General features: G+C 41.8%; 1 protein-coding gene across 1 annotated transcript in view; it reads right to left on the bottom strand.

Annotated features, from left to right (window-relative positions):
• Window positions 1-12,216: 12,216 nt before the first annotated feature.
• The window catches only part of rrbp1b (ribosome binding protein 1b), a 35,069-nt gene continuing 24,324 nt past the window's right edge, over window positions 12,217-22,961 (bottom strand). The window contains exons 21-24 of the mRNA XM_039805633.1: window positions 17,763-17,855; window positions 17,179-17,262; window positions 16,094-16,162; window positions 12,217-12,734 (exon numbers count right to left, since the gene is read on the bottom strand). Coding sequence (XP_039661567.1) covers window positions 12,612-12,734; window positions 16,094-16,162; window positions 17,179-17,262; window positions 17,763-17,855 — 369 coding nt within the window. The 3' untranslated portion in view covers window positions 12,217-12,611. The remainder of the gene's footprint in view (window positions 12,735-16,093; window positions 16,163-17,178; window positions 17,263-17,762; window positions 17,856-22,961) is intronic.

The following is a 22,961-nucleotide window of genomic DNA, read 5'->3' as shown; positions in this document are numbered from 1 at the left end:
GGTATCTGGCTCCATCTATGCTCCTAATAAGTGACAAAATAACGCCAACATTTTCCTATTTACATGTTGTGATTTGTACAACATGTGCTAAGCTAGGCTAGCAGTGGGTGCGCCAGACAGAGTTACAACACACACTGAGATGAGAAGGGTATTTATGGACTTCTCTAACTCTGGAGGATACGGTGAATAAGACAAAGTCCCATTAAGTCGCGTTTCGTTTAAGTGACCAGGAACACATTTGGAAGGATAGGATCAGAGAATTTTGAGTTTTTCCTTCTTAAAAATCTCTCATATTTATTTATTTAATATACAATTAAAGTATATAAGTATATTTTAAAATTATTTTTTATTTTAATTTATAAATGTTTTTCTATTTCATTTTAACATGTAACTGTTCAAAAGCAGACGTTCACGACTTTAAGATATATTAAGTTAGTTAAACTTAATGTAAGTGAGGCAATCGGTTGCCTAAAAATTTTTAAGTTTTGAATCACATGTTTTTAAGTAAACAAACTCAACATATTTGACTAATGTGTACTTAAAACAATGACAAAACAAACTAATAAACATTGAGTTTTATTAACATAAAAATTGTGTGGTTGTGTACTTATTTTTTTAAGTTCTGTGAACTTATTCCTGTGGTTTGAAAACTCAAAACTGTAAGTCATAATAACTGAAAATAATTGAGTTCCCTTAACAGAAAACTAAGTCATATTAACTGCAAATATTTGAGTTGAGCTAAATGAGCACTTTTAATTTAACTGTTATCAAAAGGTACAAGTAGCAATTCAACCAACCTTTTAAGTTCGGAAAATTTTGACTTTTAAGTTAATCAACTTAAAAAAAGTGAGGCAACTGATTGCCTCACTTTTTTTGAGTTCTGGTAACTTATTCGGGTTTACAGTGCAGATATGGGGCCAGACATCCCATAACGGCTCAGCTGTGGAAGCCGTACCGAGGATGTAGAGCTGGGGCTAAGCTAAAAGCTAGGAGGTGGAGGTACAAGGTAAACTTGCTTACTAATAAGTGTGACGAGTTGGAGGCACTCAGGAGCAAATACCGATGCTCTGTATAAAAAGGGGCAGAGCCGTCTCTTCTTCCTCCGGAGGCTCAGATCTTTTGATGTTTGTAGCGACTTGCTGCTCATGTTTTATCAGACTGTGGTGGCGAGTGTCCTGTTTTATGGTGCAGTTTGTTGGGGAGGCAACATGATAGACAAAAACAGCAGACGACTCGACAAGACTCATTAAGAACTGTGGTTAAGGGGCGTGCATGTAACAAACTGTACGCCATAATGGGTAAAAACAACCACCCCCTCTAGAACATCCTGGCTGGACAGAGGAGCAGTTACAGTGAGTGACTGCTCTTACACTGCAGGACAGAGAGGTTCAGGACATCCTTTGTCCCCACAGCCATCAGGCTTTTTAACACCACCTAATTCCCCCCCCCAACTATATCAGACCAGATAAGAAAAGGGCTGTGTGCAATATTAATTATGCTGCTCTTATTCTGTTTTTAACTCTCTTGTGTATGCATTTGCATTGTATTTCTTTATTTATTGCGTGTTATGTTGTGTATGGAAATGTGTGTTTGTGTGTTCATGTGTGAGCTGCTGGACACTCAAATTTCCTCGCGGGGATGAATAAAGTATCTTCTATCTATCTATCTGGCCATGATGACCATGGGTCTATTTATCTAAAGGTCAATTATTTCTTTATGTTTCTGTAGATCAGGGGTCACCAACCTTTTTGAAACTGAGAGCTACTTCATGGGTATTGAGTCATACGAAGGGCTACCAGTTTGATACACACTTCTGAAATAACACATTTGCTCAGTTTGCCTTTATTTATATATGATTATTAATGATTAATGATAGTTATATATGATTATTAATGATTAATGATACCCATCTATGTGAAGACACTGATCATGTTAATGATTTCTCACAATAATGATCAACAATGACTTAACAAGGTGGGAAACATATAACAATATCAATATTCAATTTTCATTTTTAGAAAAGGCCTGAGGGCTCTTCATGTGGTCCTTGGGGGCTACATGGTGCCCACGGGCACCGTGTTGGTGACCCCTGGTGTAGATCATGCTTTGGATTAATAAATACCCTGGGGCCTGTTCAAATAACAAGTGTTGTTTTTGGATATTCTTCGAAGTTCAATAATCCTGTCTGACCACGTCATTTTGAGGACACACTCTGTGTTGAAATAGAAGTCAAGGTTTGTGACAGGTTTCATCACATCAATGAAGCTTTGTTACACCCATTTTAAATGGATGTAGCCTTGGCCCAGAAGAGAGGTAATGGTAAGGTCTCTTATTTTGTGTAGAAATGTGTATTTTCTGGAAGCTTGTTTCATCTCACAAACCTCTTTACCCTAGCTGTGATCCACACCTTTTGTTTTTGTTTTACATAGTTATGATTATTACCATGTCATGGGAATTCTGCTGTGTCCAGGGAACCGGATTCGCTTGGGCTGTTGGGCGTGATTGGATCAGGTGTCCTATTAACAACTTCATCAGGACGTTGCAGGAAGTCCATCCTTCCATCTCTTTTTTCCTACGCAGAGACAGCACAGGAATAGATTCTACATAGATGTTAGTTACGCATCAACCGGTAAGCATTTCATGCAATTGTAGTTGCTGTTTACATTCCCCTTTCATGCCATTAGGGCCAAAAATAAGGCAACCACCCAGTTAAGCCCTGTGCTCATGCATACTTGTTTGTTTTTCAACACATCATTCGCGCTCCCATTCTATGTGTGTGTGGTAGGCCTCACGATACGATATCATCACGATACTTAGGTCACGATACAATATTATTGCGATTTTAAACATTTCCAACGCGGATGGTTTATCCAGATTGCCACTACCTATCACAAAGCCAGAGTCAAACACTGGACATTTTCTACTTCAGGGAGATAGAAAAAGTTTCAGCTGTTCAGGTAACCAAGCTGTAATGTAAAGTGATGACCTGATTTACTTCATTTTTACTGACAAAATTGCATATGGAAAATATGGAAAAGGAAGAATAAAGATCAGTAATTCTACCAAAGACCTACCTTGAAGCTTTCGAGTGCACTGAAAGCAGCTTTGATTTGCATGTGTGCATAAAGGTGCAGAGCATGATTGACAAGTGTTGGATTAATAAATACTCTGGTCAAATAACACATGTTGTTTTTGTAACTCTTCAAAGGTCAATGCTCCTGTATGACCTCATGATTTAGAGGGCCCACTGTGTGCTCAAATAAAAGCCAAAGTTTGTGATATGTAGTAGAGACAATGTACAACTATATACAGGGCATAAGTTCAGGAGCAAGGATTATTAGAAGAGATATATATGTTACAGGTTAAATGTAATGCAAGAAATATGAATAAGAAATGTGTACACAAAATTGTTGAGGATTTTTAAATGCATTATACAGAGATATGTTTGTTACTAAGCCCACCCTCATTGATATGAATGGGGTTGACACCAACACTGACACCAGTATGATGCAATATAATTCAAAGGCCCTACAAATTGCCACCTCCAAAATTACCATAAAGTTTAATTTACACCTCTCTAAACTGCTTCACCTAAAACTGAACAATAGCCGCTTTCCGACCGGAGGGTTTTTGCAGTTCCTATAGAACATAAAATTCCTAGAACTCTTTTTTCTTGTGTTCCGACTGGACCAATTTGGGGATTTTTAAGTCCCTCTGGCTGCAGTTCCTTTAACTCTTTCAGCTCCTACTTTAGGGCAGGGTCTTTTCGCTGTTCCCTTTTCAGCATCGGGACCTAGATCAACAACGGGACAATTTTCGCCATCTTATTCATCACTAAATTCACTTCTGACAACGTTTTAGGTGAGAAATGAACTGTTAACATTTCGAATATCGACAGTCTTGCGCAAATTGATGCGGAATTGACAATTTGCTTCAAAGTTTTCGGAGGTGAGAAGCTCCATGAAGTGAGGCGACAGTCGGCAGGCGCCTGCCCCGGCCGCAAGCTCGCCGCTCGGCCATGTCCTGCTCAGAGACCCCGCTGTCAGCTGGAGGTCTCTCAGACTGCTCTCATAAATAACAGGCTTTTATTTGGCCGTTGACGGTTCGTTTGTTTAAATATCACAACACATGTCATCATAAGATTAATGGGAACCGGTGGTTAACTGTCTTTTCAGAGTTAAACTCCACCTGCGGGCTTGACAACCTCGCTGTCCGGACGTCACACACACACACACACACACACACACCGCAGCCGGCAGAGGAGAGAGAGATACCCGTTTCGGGAGACTTCTTTAAATTAAGACAAATATGCTATATACATTAGATTTAGTATGTAGTTCATACTTTTTTGGTGTATTTGTTTTGGTGTAAAGACCGTTGCCGTGCTTGCATTAGGCTACTCACTTACCCCTCCTATAGTCCCTATACCATATTGCCAATTTGCATTCGCACTGGTCAGGTGGCCACCTGACAAGTGCGAATGCAAATTGAAAAAACGGTTTTGGGGGAGAGTAGTTAGTAGAACTGCTTAGAAGTGGACTTTTCCTATAATATGTTCCTGTAACTACCTGGTTGGAAAGCGGCTATTATAGCCTCGACGAAGGTAGGTCCTATTGCAGGACTGTTGTATTACAGTAGACTGAATTAGTTTTGGCTAGGTGTGGCTAAAAACTGGCAACTGAGTACATGTGTAAATGCACTCGTACATCTAGTGTTTATATTTTAGTGTTGATAGTTTTTAGCTCATTTGATGTAGAGTGGATATTGTTGCTAAGATAATACCATGATGATAGCAAAAAGCAAATACAAGGAGTTTTTAACTGGTTATGAAACATATGTCTCAATTTACTAATGATGCCTATTTATGACCTGCATTAGCAAAAAAAAAAGCAGAAGACTGGATATTTCTATAAAGTTACTCTTAATGCCTGTTACCGGATACCAATCCCAACAAACAACCAGAAAATTTACGGCGCACAGACCAGAAGAGCCTGTGTGTACATTTACCCAAGCTAAGTTTTGCAGTGAGTAATATGGTAGCCAGTTAAAAGTCAGCAGGAGGAGATTTATCTTTAGAGAATTTAGTTATTTCCTAGATCGTGGACCTGGTAACAGTGTGTAAGCAAAGCATGGTACTTGTTCTGTTGTCGGCTGCAAAAAACAACAGAAAAGTCTTCCTGTAGTCACTCATCTGAGGATGACATGACCCAGTAGATTATTTTTTTTTGACTGAAATGTGCCCACCACAACTGGAATACTATTTCTCAAGTGGGACCAGTAGGCTACACAGTAGGATTAACACTTTGCTTTGTCGTGTTTTTCTGTATTGAACTTTCATAAAGATCTTATGACTCTACATATCTCAGTGGATTAAAACCATGCCAGGAATCCTACGCTAGGTGTGTGGTGACCCAAGCATTTAAAACCACAAGTATAATTTAATTGACTGTTAATTGTGTTGAAATATAATTCATGTTAAAGTGTTAACTGTTTAATATTTGCTAAGCTAAAAACATTTTAGGCTTTGGTTAACTCTGGTGTGTTCTTGTGAGATTTTTTATTTATTTTAAAATTTAAGTCTACCAGCATTTCATATATAAAGGGGTGGTTCAGAATTTTGGACATAGGACCTCATTTCCAAGTCAGCCAGTGTGTTATTTATCAGTGGAGACAGTTTTCAACACTTTTCATCCAGTCCTTCCAGTTGCAGAGTTAGCTGTTGCTAGGCTAGCGCAAGTCAACAGTATCTGCTAGCCTGCCACTACCCTTGTACCCTTGCATCATCGTCTTCAAAGTCAAAGTCAAGAAACATCGGCATGGCTTTCAAACGTGGCCATAATACTATCTTGTTGATTCCTTCGTGCAATGTACTCTGCTTCTGTAGCAATGAATGACAATGGCAGGTAAATAACCTAGCGTGATTGTCATGGAAACCGGCTTTCTCAGTAGCCTAGGTAATATCACTCCGCCGCTGCTGTAGCTTATACTACCAACTACAGGGAACAAAGTATAACTATTGCAATGTGATGCAAGGGTAGTTTTATTTCTAACATTATTTTATCAACAGACATTTACATCGGTAGTCTGGCGTTATAATTTATTTGCCTCGGGTGTACTGTGGAGTGGGTAAGACTGTTTTTAATGGCAGGCTAGCAGATACTGTTGACTTGCGCTAGCCTAGCATCAGCGAACTCTGCAACTGGAAGGACTGGATGAAAAGTGTTGAGAACTGTCTCCACTGATAAATAACACACTGGCCAACTTCCAAAATTCTGAACCACCCCTTTAAGTGAAAATGCTTAAAGGAAATTTTCTTAAACTATGTAAGTAGCTATAACTTCCTTTAAGGGATTTTCAAGTGCATTGGCACTGATTTTGAGTTTTTTTTATACTGTAAAGCAACAGTAGGCTACAGATATTTATGTGTAACATAAAGTGATATCTTGAAGAAAATATTTGAATATAACACAGTAAGAGAAACCAGAGTAGTAAAATAAATGTATGTTTGTTATACATTTTACTTGGCTGTTCAGGGGCCTCATTTATAAAACTGTGCTGCGAATTTGCGTCAGAAGTGGCATACAGACGAAACATAGGATGTGAGTACGCACAGAAATATTCTGATTTATAAAACCGTGCGCACACACGTCCTACGCAGGTTTCTCTTTATAAATCACAATCAACTCTAAATTAGTCGCAGCTTTGGTGGCTTCATGTCACACCGATAGTTGCCTATAAATAGTCAGTGAAACACCCCCAATCAATATTCATTGATTGAGACATCATGGCAAGAGAGGAAAAGCAAAAAAAGAAACTCTAGCCTACCCAATGGTATTGGACATTGATTGAATGAAAATGCTTTTGATTAATGAAAGCATTTTCATTCTGACTCTGTGCCTTTATAGCAACATGAGTGAAGTCAATAGCACTGATTACATTTCGGAAACCATACATTGCTGCAAATTGCACTTTTATGTTTGCCTGTTCACCCACCGTGTAAGGAAACTTTATGTAGAGATGCGACAAACCTATTATACCTCCTAACACATCTGGCATAACACAGCTAAGGGTTGGTTGAGATATCCCTGACCTGTCAGCCAATTCCCTCTGAAAAGTGCCGGTCGCCAGAAATCCCAGTGTAGTGAGGAATTGAAGTGGGACTGGCACGGCGTGGTTTCTCCGAGTGCTCCTCTGTAACGCTGGGTCCAAAGTGGCACAGATATTCAACAGGACAGTCCGAGGAAGTCAAAACCGCCTCATAAGCCCCTGGTCCTCGTTTGCCAGCAAGTCTTCTTGCTGTCTAAAGATTCAGTCCCTCCGAATCCTTCCATTTGCCACATCTTCTAACAGTGCAAGATCAGCCATGGTGCGTCATTACGCATTGTGATGGCATGCCTTTTTTATACCCATCAATTTGACAGCATCTAATAAGCTACAGGTGTCAGAATTAATCTGATTGTAGATGGAAGATAGTTCTGCGCAGATGTTTTTTTGCACCTTTCAAAATGGTTAAGACATGCGTTACGATGAAAACACAGTTAAAGGGGTGATAGAATGATTATATAGGGTATTTTACACTGTTCCTTAAGGTCTCCTAATGGGGTATGTAACATTGGTTGGGCTGAAAATTGCCCGAATGCTATTTTATTAGACCCTTAACTACCCTGTGAATATGGCTCTATTTGGAACAAGAGCTTTTCTTCCAAATATGGTATGCTCATGAATATTTAGAATGAGCTGCACGCTGATTAGTTTGAGCGAACCACATAGAAACACATGGGAGACTCGACAGCAAAGTTATACATTGTTTGTTGGGCTATTTCGTTGTTAAATTCACTTCTGAGACTTTTTTAAGCGAGAAATAAACGTTATAACTCGTTTGAAAGCCTTGTTCTTAATCTTCGTGGAAAACGGTACAGCCAATTACATTTGTTGTTGTTTACCACGCACCAGGTCCGTACTCTGAATTTTTATCTGAATTCTCTGAGTTCTTATCAATTATAGTCCTTCAATCAGACAAAGTACTTATTGTAGGTGATTTTAATATCCATATGGACGTTGACAGCAATAGCCTTACTACTGCTTTCAATTCACTACTAGATTCAATTGGTTTCAGTCAGAGTGTGCATGAGGCCACGCAGTTTTAACCACACCCTCGACCTTGTGCTAGAATATGGAATCAAAATTGAAGATTTAATAGTATTTCCGCAGAATCCTTTATTATCAGATCATTTTTTAATAACTTTTGAATTCCTATTACCAGACCATAAGAAATTAAATAAAAGTCTCTACACTAGATGCCTATCTGAAAGTGCTATAGCTAAATTTAAGGAAGATATTCCAACAGCATTTAACTCAATGTCGTGCCTTAACATAACAGAGGACCTTTATGTTAACCTCAGTCCCTCTCAAATTGATCATTTCGTAGACGCTGCTACGGCCTGCCTACGGACAACTTTGGACTCGGTCGCTCCTCTCAAAAAGAAGACGATCAAGCAAAGGAAACTAGCACCTTGGTATAACTCCCAAACTCGCAAATTGAAAAAAATCTCACGAAAACTTGAAAGTAAATGGCGTTCCACCAAACTGGAAGAATCTCGTGTAGATTGGCAAGATAGTATGACAAATTATAGGAAGGCCCTCAGAATTGCCAGATCAGACTATTACTCAACACTAATAGAAGAAAATAAGAACAACCCAAGGTTTCTTTTCAGCACTGTAGCCAGGCTGACAGATAGCCACAGCTCTACTGAGCCATCTATTCCTGTAGCTCTGAGTAGTGATGACTTCATGACCTTCTTTAATGATAAAATTATGACAATTAGAGATAAAATTCACCTTTTGCCCCCAACTTCTAACAGCTCACCACTGGGTGCAGGAAGACTGGAGAGAACAATAAGACCTGATACATACTTAAGCTGCTTTTATCCTATAGACCTTCAACAATTAATGTTAAAGGTATCTTCAGCCAAGCCAACTACCTGTCTCTTAGACCCCATTCCAACGACGCTACTTAAAGAAGCACTACCCGTGGTCAACACCACAATACTAGACACGATCAATTTGTCTTTATTAACAGGTCATGTACCGCAGTTAAAATAGCTGTGATAAAACCTATTCTGATAAAACCTACCCTCGATCCTGAAGCCAACTATAGATCTATATCTAATCTTCCCTTTCTCTCCAAAATCCTTGAGAAGGTAGTTGCTAATGTTATGTGACTTTTTACATAGGAATAGTCTCTTTGAAGACTTTCAGTCAGGATTTAGAATGCATCATAGCACAGAAACGGCACTAGTGAAAATTACTAACGACCTTCTAACTGCTGCTGACAAAGGACTTGTCTCCATACTTGTTTTATTAGATCTTAGTGCTGCATTCGACACTATTGACCATACCATCCTGTTACAGAGACTGGAACACTTAGTTGGCATTAAAGGAATCGCACTAAGCTGGTTTAAGTCCTATTTCTCTGAGCAATCCCAATTTGTTAACATTAACGATAAACCCTCCAAGTACGCTAAAGTTAGCCATGGCGTTCCTCAAGGCTCAGTGCTTGGACCAATTCTATTCTCCTTATATATATGCGCTTCCTCTAGGCAATATTATTAGGAAACACTCAATTAACTTTCACTGTTACGTAGAGGACACCCAATTATATCTGTCAATTAAGCCAGACGAAAGTGGTCAGTTAGCTAAACTTCAAGCGTGTATTAAAGATATAAAATCCTGGATGACCTACAATTTCCTGATGTTAAACTCAAGCAAAACTGAAGTTATTGTGATGGGACCCAAGCACCTTCGAACTTCATTATCTAAAGACATAATTACTCTGGATGGTATTGACCTGGCTCCCACCACCACTGTCAGAAATTTAGGAGTTATTTTTGATCAGGATATATCCTTCAACGCCCACTTAAAATAAACCTCAAGAACAGCCTTTTTCCATCTTCATAACAATGCCAAAATTAGGAACATCCTATCTCAAAACGATGCTGAAAAACTAGTCCATGCATTCGTTACTTCCAGGCTAGACTACTGTAATTCCTTACTATCAGGTTGCTCAAATAAGTCCCTTAAGACTCTCCAGCTGATCCAGAACCCTGCAGCACGTGTTCTGACGAGAACTAAGAGAAGAGATCATATTTCTCCTGTAGTAGCTTCTCTGCACTGGCTTCCAGTGAAATCTAGGATTGAATTTAAAATCCTTCTCCTGAACTACAAAGTTCTAAATGGTCAAGCACCATCATACCTAGAAGAGCTCCTAGTACCTTATTGTCCCACTAGAGCACTGCACTCCTAGAACTCAGAGCTACTTGTGGTTCCTAGAGTCTCTAAAAGTAGACTGGGGGCCAGAGCCTTCAGCTATCAGGCTCCGCTCCTGTGGAACCAGCTCCCAATTTGGGTTCGAGGGGCAGACACCATCACCACATTTAAGAGTAAACCGAAAACCCTCCTCTTTGATAAAGCTTATACTTAAGGAGTGAGGAGTTGCAGCGTCCGCCTTACCCGGCCCACCTGCTTCTCTTCGTAGTCATTAGATTTATTTATCATATACTCAATAATATAGTGAGAGTAGAGGGAGGCAGGCCAGTACAGCCCGATCCGGCAGGGGAGAGTTCAAGCCCGATCTGGCACCTCTCTCTAACCTGCCTCTCTTAGTCATGCTGTTATAATTCTAGACTGCCGGGGAAGTTCCTTCCTTCCTATGACACACTGAGCTGCTCTCTCATCTCTGTTTTCACTTGTTTCCTTTTGTATGCATCCTGTCCCAGAACTGCTTGTTACTAACCTAGCTCTGGGGAGTTTACTCCCCGGAGTCCTTATGTTTTTTCTTCGCAGAGCTATGCTCTGCGATTCCCTGCAATGCCCGTCGGCATCCTGCTGCATCCTGCTGCGTCCGCCGCATCCACCCATGCTCTGCAGTGCCACGTTTCATCCCGCAACGTCCTGCTGTGATGTTCATACACACAGATTAGTCAGGATCCGGTATTGGAGACTGCACTACTCAGTATAACACGATGTGCCCTGCTATGACATGAACTTCCACGATTACCTTAGAAGTCACTGTTCTATTATCTTTAATGTGACTATTATTTGCCACTGTTCATCACACCCCCAACCGGCACCGTCAGACACTGCCTACCAAGAGTCTGGGTCTGCCGAGGTTTCTTTCTAAAGGGAGTTTTTCCTCGCCACTGTCGCAATAGCCACTGCTAATGCTTGCTCTTGAGGGAATTACCGTAATTGTTGGGGTTTTGGAATTTATAGAGTGTGGTCTAGACCTACTCTATCTGTAAAGTGTCTCGAGATAACTCTGTTATGATTTGATACTATAAATAAAATTGAATTGAATTGAATTTATACTGTGTATTCTCTGTGTAAATTCATGCACCGAACCGTGACACCGTACCGTTTCGGTATAATACAAATACATGTACCGTTCCACCCCTACTTTCCACATAGTACCAGACATAAGGGAACATCAAGGTTATTCCAAGGTTTTATATATACATATACATATATATATATATATATATATATATATAAATGTATATGTATATGTAATATATGTATGTTTATATATTCACTGGTTACCAGTTGCTGCTCGCATCCACTGGTAACCAGTGAAGAGAGCGGAGGAGAGGTGTAGCGTGAGAGAACTTGGGGAGGTTGAAGACAAGTCGAGCTGCTGCGTTCTGAATGAGCTGCAGGGGTAGGATGGCACATGCAGGCAGGCCAATCAGGAGGGAGCATGCAGGCAGGCCAATCAGGAGGGAGTTGCAGTAGTCTAGATGTGAGAAACCCTCCCTCGCTGTGAGGGGACAGCAACATGCTCTGAAAATCCTCATTGGAGGATCTCCTTCTGCGCTCTGAGTTAACCCTTCATCTGCACTATGAGTCCAACTGAAGTCAAACTGAAACATCCCATTATATAGAAATAAAGTTATAAATTATTGTTTATATAATTATATTATGGTATAGAAAGTTATTATAAATGATTGCATTACTCAGGGCCTTGGTGTGACTTGTTTTGTTGAACTTAGGCACTTAGCATGTTAACTTTTATTATTTCTTCACACTTTTTTCATTTAACTTTTCACTCAGAACATTTCCAAACTTTTCTGAGATGTAAAATACCAACATGACTGTGGGTGTCTCTGCACGCTTCACAAACCAGACAAGAGAGGGACGACAGAAAAGAAAAACCCAAAACAGTTTGAGTCAGACGTTTATTTGTCACAGTGAGCATCAGTCAGGAAAACAGCAGCGAGGCGTTCACTGTCCAACACATTGGTTTCTGTTTCTGTCGCTCTGCTGAGGCCCGAACTTCAGGCTGCATCTCCAGCCGCTACGTTTTGGTTTAAAAAGGAATATCTTCTGCTACGTTTCCCCCTCTCATTCCCCTGCTCTGGTGTTCCTCCCTCTCATTCCCTCTTCTCTGGTGTTTCCCCCTCTCATTCCCCCTGCTCTGGTGTTTAACACCGACACTGACGCCAACTTTTGGCTCAAAACTCAAACACTTAAAAACCAACACGTAGCGGTGGAGATGGAGCTTTAAACTACATGGAATCATTGTAACAACAAACATGAAGGAAGAGAAGTTTATTTCACACTGGCGTCTCTTCCTTCACCTGGACCGTCTCGTCCTGCACCTGGGCCGTCTCTTCCTGCACCTGGACCGTCTCGTCCTGCACCTGGACCGTCTCTTCCTGCACCTGGACCGTCTCTTCCTGCAGAAACACAACAGAAAAAAAGTTCTGTTGTTGCTGCTGACAGACTCAGATTATTATTCTAAATGTCTGACAACATTATGAAAGGATCCCTACAGAGATAGACCTTTTAGTTAAAGAGTAAGATCCTTTTAGTTTAACATGAAACAGCCCCGAAATCACCATCACCAAACTACACCAGACTCCATGTAAATAATCAGGACTTTTAGCGTGTATAGAGCCAGCATATCTCCACCGGACTCCATGTAAATAATCAGGGGTCTCATTTATAAAACTGTGTGTAGGATCCTTAGTATAAGTGTACGTGCACCCAAAAGCCCAAATTGGCGTACGCCGAAAAAAAGTCAGATTTATAAAACCGTGTGTACGCACATCTGTAAGCAATGTTCCCTTTATAAATCACAGATTACCTACAAGCGTGCGTATGTGGATCAGCCTCTCATCCCGCCCTGTACACGCCCATTTTTAACCATAAATAGTCAATGCAAAGCACCTCGTGAATGCTGTTAATGACCCTGGCAGTTGTTCTTTCGCTACGCCGAATAATGCCGAATCATGACGACTGGCGGAGAAAAAGCAAAAAAACTCTCAGATGCTCGGGAATTGCTGCCAATTGAATTATAATTTTGGCCTGTTGTCGCACAGTGTAGGGAACCCTGATCTATAGACCACCTTTATTAATAAAATCTTCCAAAACGGCATTACGGCACTCGGGGACAGCTCCAATATACCAGACGTATATAATAAGATTTAACAGAACTATATATTATATCCAAACAAGCCTTAGTGATAAAGTTGAAGATTATATATATATATATATATATATATATATATATATATATATATATTATTTATTTTAAAAAACACTTAGCTGTTTGACATTTCCCTCTGGAAACAGCCGGTTTCCCCCAGAGTGGCGAGGACCTGTATTTGGACCGGGATGGACCAGGATGGCACGGTTCTGGCGGGTTTCCCTCTCTACTGGACCCAATTCAGTACATAGATTTAAGAGCGCAGCTTTAGGGAATCTAAATCGGCATATTAGCCAGTCATCGTCATGGTCCCTGAAGTCTCTTTTTCTCCTGATTCTTCCATTGGGGGTTAGTCCTCCTGCAGGGCCAGCAGGGCCATCATGCAGCATTACGCACGGGTTCACCACAGTATTTATGTTTACAACAATTTGTGATTGTTAACACCTTGCTAAAATCACAGCATCAACTAGTGGTATCCCTCACTCTGAGATACAATTTGAAGACGAAATGTAATAGGCAAACACACTTTTCTTCATGCAGGTTTTGTTATGAACAGTATTAAAGTTTGGACCGATAACGAGGACATTAAGGGTAACGATTGCGCGTGAGCTTAACGGCTGTATTTCCAGAATTGGACATTTGATGATATATGCACAGTTTTAAAGACAGATATTTAGTTATTTAAACTGTGTTTTGCAGTTATCTAATGCTAGGGTATTAATGCTATCCTGTATTCCATGCATCTCCTCCTCCTGCGCTCCATAGCGGACAATGTGACGGCGAGAAAGCGCTGATTAAATATTAAGAACGAGTTTTTATTTAAGATGTGAGTTGGAGGTGTTTATGGAACAGTTATCACTCAGTACAAGCGCAAATAACACTGCTGGATTTCATCTTCATGGTAACGTGGATGATATATGAGTGAAAGAATGTGCGTGAGGCATCAATACTAGAAAATATTACGAGTAATCTTATTCCCACATTTACTTTCTGCAGTCTGACTTCAGTTCACCACCTCACCATCTGCGTCACCAATTCCTATTTTGTCTCCAAAATGTGCTTTCACAAGGTTCTGAATTTGCGTGGAGGACCACACATTCTCCCGTCAAGTTTGTTTTTTATAAATCACAACCTTTGTGTGGGAAGTGGCGTACGCCCATTGTCAGCCCCGTTTTGTGCGTACGCTACGTTTATAAATGAGACCCCAGGACTTTTAGCGTGTATAGAGCCAGCATATCTCCACCAGACTCCATGTAAATAATCAGGACTTTTAGCGTGTATAGAGCCAGCATATCTCCACCAGACTCCATGTAAATAATCAGGACTTTTAGCGTGTATAGAGCCAGCACATCTCCACCAGACTTCATGTAAATAATCAGGATTTTTAGCGTGTATAGAGCCAGCATATCTCCACCAGACTCCATGTAAATAATTAGGACTTTTAGCGTGTATAGAGCCAGCATATCTCCACCAGACTCCATGTAAATAATCAGGACTTTTAGCGTGTATAGAGCCAGCATATCTCCACCAAACTCCATGTAAATAATCAGGACTTTTAGTGTGTATAGAGCCAGCATATCTCCACCAGACTCCATGTAAATAATCAGGACTTTTAGCGTGTATAGAGCCAGCATATCTCCACCAGACTCCATGTAAATAATCAGGACTTTTAGCGTGTATAGAGCCAGCATATTTCCACCAGACTCCATGTAAATAATCAGGACTTTTAGAGCCAGCACATCGTCACATGTAAATGGGTGAATTAAGGGTTTATTTCAACCAAACGTGGTGATTGTTGGAACAGTGGAAAGATCACCACGTATTTAGTTTCTGTCCACTTTGAATGAAGTGTGTTTTACGATGATAAAAGTCCTGATTATTTACATGGAGTCTGGTGGGTTTGGTGATGGGGATTTCAGCTTGTACACTGCAGCTTGTTTCTTGTTTAATACTGGACCAGTTTCAGAGATTGTTGTTCCCATCAGACACAGAAACGTGGGAACATAAGGTCCAGGATGAAAAACCTTCAATGCTACATGTACAGTTTATAAAGGCCATGTGTTATATTTTAAGGTGTGCGATATATTCTCCCACAGCTAGCGAACCGGCCAATGAATAGCTCTTTTGGTTCTGTATTTTTAAACGTGACATTCTAAAACACGAAACAGCTTAACGTGGTTTAATGTACCTAAACAACGATCAATCATCACCAAATGTCTCTTTCATATTGCTCCTCATAACCACTGTTTATGACAAGACATGGTCATGAGAAATTTGGTGATCATTGGTCACGGTTTTCCGACCTTAAGACACATTAAAACACATTTAGCCTTTTCCTCGCCATAGGCCCCAATGAAGAAGAAAACGTTAACGTGAGATAACTTCTATAATCGTTGGATCTCGGTTTAGTTCTTTTGACAGGCTTAAGTGTTCATGACAAGATTGGCCTTGAGAAATTTGGTGATCACTGATCGTTGTTTAGGTACATTAAACCACGTTAAGCTTTTTCACTTTAAGCGTTTTTAGAATGTCCCTTTTAAATGTTTAAAATGTAAATTATAATCCTAAATGTAAAACATCAGAGACATGACGGAGGAAGAGAGAAACCTCGGGCGCAGCAGCAGATCTCTGATCAGCCTCCGCCTGCTGCTGCAGCTCCAACACGTCCCGTCGAGCCTGAAAAACAACAACAAACCTGCATAAATACCTTTAAACAGAGACTAAAGACCAGTCTGGCTTTCACGTAGTGTCTCATAACTAGGGTTGGGTATCGTTTGGTTTTTTTCCGATACAGTTTTTTAAAACGGTGCCTGAACAGAAATATATATAATATATATTTAATCTATATAGTATAAATATTAAAAAAGGAGCACAAAACGACAGTCGGCGACTTTAAAGAATGGCTTGTTTATTGCTAAAGCCGTATGGTCAAAATTAAATGATTGATTAATAATGTAATAACTATAACTTATAACAATGACTTATTTCACAAGTAAATTGCTGTTGAATGACCAAAACAAGCACCAGATGGGAAAAGGGTATTTTACAATAACTTTGAATGCACCACAAGGCTGGTGAGTTTCAAGTGAATGCGCAGTCTCACATGTCTCACTGTTGGAATCCTCTACATGGAAATACAGTCACACTTTACACCGCTTAACATAAGCTGTAAGCATTTTAACCATTGGGTTTAATCCAGCTACTAGCTAACCAGCTACTAGCTAACCTGCTACTAGCTAACCAGCTACTACCTAACCTGCTACTAGCTAACCTGTTACTAGCTAACCAGCTACTAGCTAACCTGCTACTAGCTAACCAGGTACTACCTAACCTGCTACTAGCTAACGGTAAAGTAGCGTCCCGTGCAGAGATGCTTCTGGAAAAAAAAAAAAAAGTCAGGCACCGAAATGAGGAGCCAAAATTTTCATTCTTATTCGGTCTCATTACTACCGTTTACGTCGGGACCTGTGCCCTGTTGGCACTGCGTTTCGGTACCCAACCCTACTCATAACTGTATCATTTGAACGTGTGGCTGATGCTCCAGATGTTCCAGATGTGACCTCTGACTGTATTATTTGAACGTGTTGCTGATGTTCCAGATGTGACCCCTGAATATTATTTGAACGTGTTCCAGATGTGACCTCTGACTATTATTTGAACGTGTTCCCGATGTTCCAGATGTGACCTCTGACCTGCTCCAGCTGTGCGTCCAGCTGCTGTCGCTGCTCCTGCTCCGCCTGCAGCCGGACGGACATCTGCTGCATCTGAGACCGCAACTACAACACAGACAGGTTTTACACTCAACCAATCAGCTGAGAGAACAGTTTTACACTCAACCAATCAGCTGAGAGAACAGTTTTACACTCAAGCATCAGCAAAGAGAACAGTTTTACACTCAACCAATCAGCTGACTGAGAGAACAGTTTTACACTCAACCAATCAGCTAACTGAGAGAACAGTCATTAGATTCAGTGACCCTGGCAGCCGTGATCCTGTGTCCATGCGTATATTCTTTAAATCATTATGTAGAGCCAATCACAGGACTGCATCGTCAGCGTATCTGTTGAGTGAGGTTACATCTCCACTGCTACATTCCCCTGGCATTTCCCCCTCTCATCCCCCTGCTCTGGCATTTACCCCTCTCATTCCCCCTGCTCTGGTGTCTCCCCCTCTCATTCCCCCTGCTCTGGTGTCTCCCCCTCTCATTCCCCCTGCTCTGCTGTATGTGTTTATCCGGTCCAGAGTAACGTGTGAGAGAGTGTGCTGGCGTTCAGACCTGAGCAAGCTCCTCGCAGCAGTTCTGCGAGACGCTGGCGTCCTCCAGCTGTTTCTCCAGCTGAGCCTCCAACAACATCAGCTGTTCTTTCAGCTGAGACACAAGCAAGGAAGTAAAGTTATTCTTTACGGCAGATTCACAGATACAAATCACAAAGGGCTTTAAGGTCTTTTCACACGGTACGCAACACTTCGCTGGGACATTCTAAAATGCTTAACGTGAAAAAGCTTAACGTGGTTTAATGTACCTAAACAACGATCAATCATCACCAAATTTATCATGGCCATATCTTGTCATAAACAATTAAACTGTGATTCGCTCAACATCCATTCTGCCAAAAATGTTTTGGGAGAAGACAGGCGGAGAAGACAGGAGAGGAGAGGACAGGATGGAGAGGACAGGACGGAGAGGAGAGGACAGGAGAGGAGAGGACAGGACGAAGAGGACAGGACGGAGAGGAGAGGACAGGACGGAGAGGACAGGGCGGAGAGGAGAGGACGGAGAGGAGAGGACAGGACGGAGAGGACAGGATGGAGAGGACAGGGCGGAGAGGAGAGGACGGAGAGGAGAGGACAGGACGGAGAGGACAGGATGGAGAGGACAGGGCGGAGAGGAGAGGACGGAGAGGAGAGGATGGAGAGGACAGGGCGGAGAGGACAGGACGGAGAGGACAGGGCGGAGAGGACAGGACGGAGAGGAGAGGACAGGAGAGGACAGGATGGAGAGGAGAGGACAGGACGGAGAGGAGAGGACAGGATGGAGAGGACAGGGCGGAGAGGAGAGGACAGGATTGAGAGGTTTTTGGTTTTTAAAGTCCCTTTATTGGACCATTTCCAGATAAGATTCACAGTCACAGAAAATCAACAGACACAAACAAAAAAAAAAAAAAAAAATTTCTCCAATTTTTTTTTTTTTTTTTAAGTTTTTTTCTTCTTCCTGTTTTTTTTCTTTTTTTTTCTTCTTTTTTTTTTTTTCCTTTTCCCCTTTTTTTTCTTTCTGAAAGAAAATTTTTTTTTAGGAATTCCTTTTAATTTTTTTTTTTTTTTTTTTTTTTTTTTTTTTTTTTTTTTTTTTTTTTTTTTTTTTTTTTTTTTTTTTTTGCAAAAAATTTTTTTTTTGTGGAATGGCGCGGGAAGCAAAAATAAAAAATATAAATGTTTTTTTTTGTGTTTGTAACACAAGAACACGAAAGAAAAACCCTCCAAAACCCCTCAACCACCTTTAAGAACACCCAACAGATCTGCCACGAGGACATTGTACAAACAAATGTGTTATTTTTTCCACCTCATGACAAAAATACATCCCTCTGCCTAGATCGGAGCGGCGCTCTGTATCTGTTCGTAGCTATAGCCCCATGCACAATCCTCCATTGGAGGTCGGCTGCCCGCTTTTCAACGGGCAACTTGTACAGGGAACGCCAACTGCCTTTCGGGGAAACCTCCGGACCAAAAAACTCTGTCCACCTCGACTCCTTCAGCTCAGCCAAAAACCGTATGTTCAGAACCTTTATGCAGGTATAATATAACTCTTTCTTCCCTGCATCTTGAAACTTGCCCAATTGAGGGGTTGAGAAAGACAGTAGCTGGCCTGCCTCCTCCTGCCATTCCCCCACAGATGGGGTGATGGTCAGAGAGGGGAAACTGTACTCCCATCCGTCACTCCACTGCTCACACAGTGACCGATTCTCCACCAGAGTTCGCTGGGGTGGTCCCAGGGCAGCACAAACTTCTTTCACCACCCTGTCGATCAACCTACTAGAGGTAATGTTGCTCCTCACTCTTAGCACATCAACAGAGATTGCAGTCATCTTCATCAGGTGACCCAATTTAGTACAGCCAGCCTCTCTGAGACCGGCCCTCAGGCTGGCTGACTGCAATGTTCGAGTCCCCAGGAAGTTGTTGAAAAACAACGGTTCTTCAAAAAGCCACATTCCTGGAGTTTCCTTTACATCCCGAGAATATTGGAGTACCTGCCACGCCTGCAGCACAGAGTTGTAGAACGATGTCAACCCATTAAGGTCCACATCCTCAGTTCGTAAGAGGAAAAGCTGCTTATCGTATCCCAGACGCCCAGCTCTCCTCAGCAGCAGTCGGGCTGTGTCCAACCAGCTGGGGCCACACTTGTACAATAGTTTTTGAGCAGTCTGAAGTCTAAAGGAGGCAATTCTTGATTGAATATCCACCAGCCCCTGCCCCCCTTCAGCTACAGGCAAATATAAAACTGATGCCCGAACCCAGTGTCGCCCCGACCAGAAGAAATCCACGATGGTTCTCTGAACGTCCTCCATCAGACCTCTTGGGTACCGATGGCAATAAGCTTACGCCAAAGGGTCGAGGCAACCAAATTATTGGCAACCAGAACTCTTCCCCTATTCGACAGCTGGGGTAGTACACCATGTCCATCTAGACAACCGGAACGGCACACCTTCTCCTTCACTCCCTCCCAGTTCTTTTAACAAAACCCTCAGATCCCAAAAACATCCCCAAAACCTTCAACCCTTCCTTCCCCACTCAAGTCCCCTTGGCAGACTGGGTACGGCGCTTTACCTCTCCACTGCCCTACTAACAAGGCCTCACTCTAGCCCAGTTCACCCGTGCAGATGTGGCCCTCTATACAGGGATAAAGCATCCTGTAAACACTGAACATCTGTCTGGCTGCAGACAAAAATATGCATTCATCATCTGCATAGGCTGAAAAACAATAGGACGCTCAACGCTCAAGGACCCAGGCAGGAGAAGACCACTAAGTCGAGCCCTCACCCTGCACAGTAGAGGTTCGATTGCTAAGGTATATAGCTGTCCCGAAATAGGGCAACCCTGTCTTATCCCCCTCTGCACAGGAACGGGCCGACTCAGCCCAGCCCCCGTCTTCACCAAACACTGTGCACCATTGTACAACAAACCAACCCAAGACAGAAACCCATCACCAAAACCAAAAGCTTTAAGTGCAGAAAACAAATAAGAGTGATCCACCTTATCGAAAAGCTTTTTCCTGGTCCAAAGAGACAATACCCACATCAAGATCATACACTTTACAAACATCGGAGAGGGCCCGAACACAGAAAAATATTGTCCATGATCGATCTATCTGGAACACAATAGGTTTGGTCCGAGTGTATAATTAGTTTGCGACAACCTTCAACCCGGTTTGATAATGCTCTGGAAAGTACCTTATAATCCGTACAGAGGAGGGAAACTGGGCCAGTTCTTAAGTAACGCCAGATCACCTTTTTGGGCAGCAATGACAACACTGCTCGCTGACAAGAAACAGGAAGAAAACCTGTTGTAATCCCCTCAATAAAACCTCATGAAGGTCTGGTCCAATGGTATTCCAGAAGTGTTTATAAAAATCTGTGGAGAGACCATCTATCCCCGGGCCTTTCCTGTAAGCCATCTGGTTGACTGCAGCTTTCAGCTCCTCCAGAGTTAGCTCGCAGTCCAAAGCAGCTTTCTCATCCAGACTGAGCTGAGGAAGACCCTCCAGCAGCTCCTCACGACTCTGCATGCTGCACTGTTGGGCCCCCAAAGGTCAGCATAGAACACCATTGCATGGCTCCTCATCTCCCCCGGACTGGTAGTTACTCTACCTCCTGGAAGCTGAAGGCAAGTCATTTTGCTTCCTCTGAGCCACAGATCTTTCCAGATTAAAAAAGAAGGAGCTTGGGGCATCCATGTCCTTTAACTGGAGGAAACGACACCTGATAAGGGCCCCTTCACTCTCTCATTCAGAAAAGAGCTCAATTCCAGTTTTTTCTTTTTCAACACCTGCCCTAAAGAAGGGTCAGAGTCCCTATTTAAAACCTCCTCAATACTGCTGATGCTGGCTTCAAGTTTCATGACCTCTGCATTAATCTTAGCAGTGGAATGGGAGGTGTACTGTTGACAAAAAACCCGAACTTGGGCCTTGCCAACGTCCCACCACTGCGTCAAAGACTTAAAATCTGCTTTTTTATTTTTCCAGCACTTCCAAAAATGCTCAAAAGTTACACAGAACTTGCTGTCTTGTAAAAGTTTGTTATTAAAATGCCAGTAGGACTTAGTCCTCTCACCTGGCGCAGACAATCAAATCTATAAAAACAAAGTGATGATCCGTGAACAGCCACCGGGGTTATTCTACTGTGAACCAGTCTAGAGCTAAGGTTTAGTGAAATATAAATCCTGTCAAGTCTGGCTGCACTCACCCTATTATTAATCACCCTCACCCAAGTGTATTGTCGGGACTGTGGATGTTTCACCCTCCATGTGTCTACCAAATCCAGCTGGTTAATGGTGCTATTCAGACTCTGAGCTGAATTTGGGTGAGGTTCCTCGCCTATCCTGTCCACCGTGAAATCAGGAGTACAGTTAAAATCGCCACCAACAATCAGCTGATCCTGACGGTACTTATTTAATTCATTTTTTAACTGAGTGAAAAATATCACTCTTTCTGCTCCCCTGATTAGGGGATATATTAACAAAATAAAACACAGAACCCTCTATCTCTGCCCTGACCACCAGCAGGCGCCCCTTACCACTTCCGGTGGAGGATATGATGGTTGCCTGCTGCTGCCTTAAACAGGACAGCAACCCCTGCGCTAACATTAGTGCCATGGCTAAGAGCATAGGGACCCTCCCACCATAAACCCCAATCTGTCTCTACTGCTGGATCAGAATGTGTTTCCTTGCAAAAACAGCACATCAATCCTTTCTTGACTAGAAACCTCTGAAATTAAAGCCCCTTTTTCCCGTCTCTCCCACCATTGATATTAAGAGATCCTATTTTTAGGCTCCTCATAGAAAAGTCAGAAAAAAGAAACAGACAAGTTGAGACAAGCAGAGAACAATATAAAAAGAAATAAAGTTTAAGTGTCATGATCATTGGAAGGTCTTATTCTTTTGAGGTTCTACGTCCCTTTTCCTTTCTTAAAGTCGTATGTGCTTTTTGAGGCGAGCAGCGTTCTTTTATCCAACAGGTCAAAACCAACCAGTCTTTTCAGCACAGCAACAGACCTGATAAACTTTTCTCTGTCTTTGAAATAATCAGTCACTTTCACAGATCTTTTAAAAGTTTCATTCAGAAAACGATCTATTTCCTCTAATGAATACAAATCTGTGCTCAGATTAATTTCTCCAATAGACACAGTATCAGACTCTGAATCATACTCCATGTCTTCACTAGCACATGATGCCTGACTGGTGAACAGGCCTCCACCCTGTCCAG

Source organism: Perca fluviatilis, chromosome 1, assembly GCF_010015445.1.
Source record: "Perca fluviatilis chromosome 1, GENO_Pfluv_1.0, whole genome shotgun sequence".
In the NCBI taxonomy this organism is placed as follows: Eukaryota; Metazoa; Chordata; class Actinopteri; order Perciformes; family Percidae; genus Perca; species Perca fluviatilis.
This window is presented reverse-complemented; position numbering and strand designations above follow the sequence as displayed.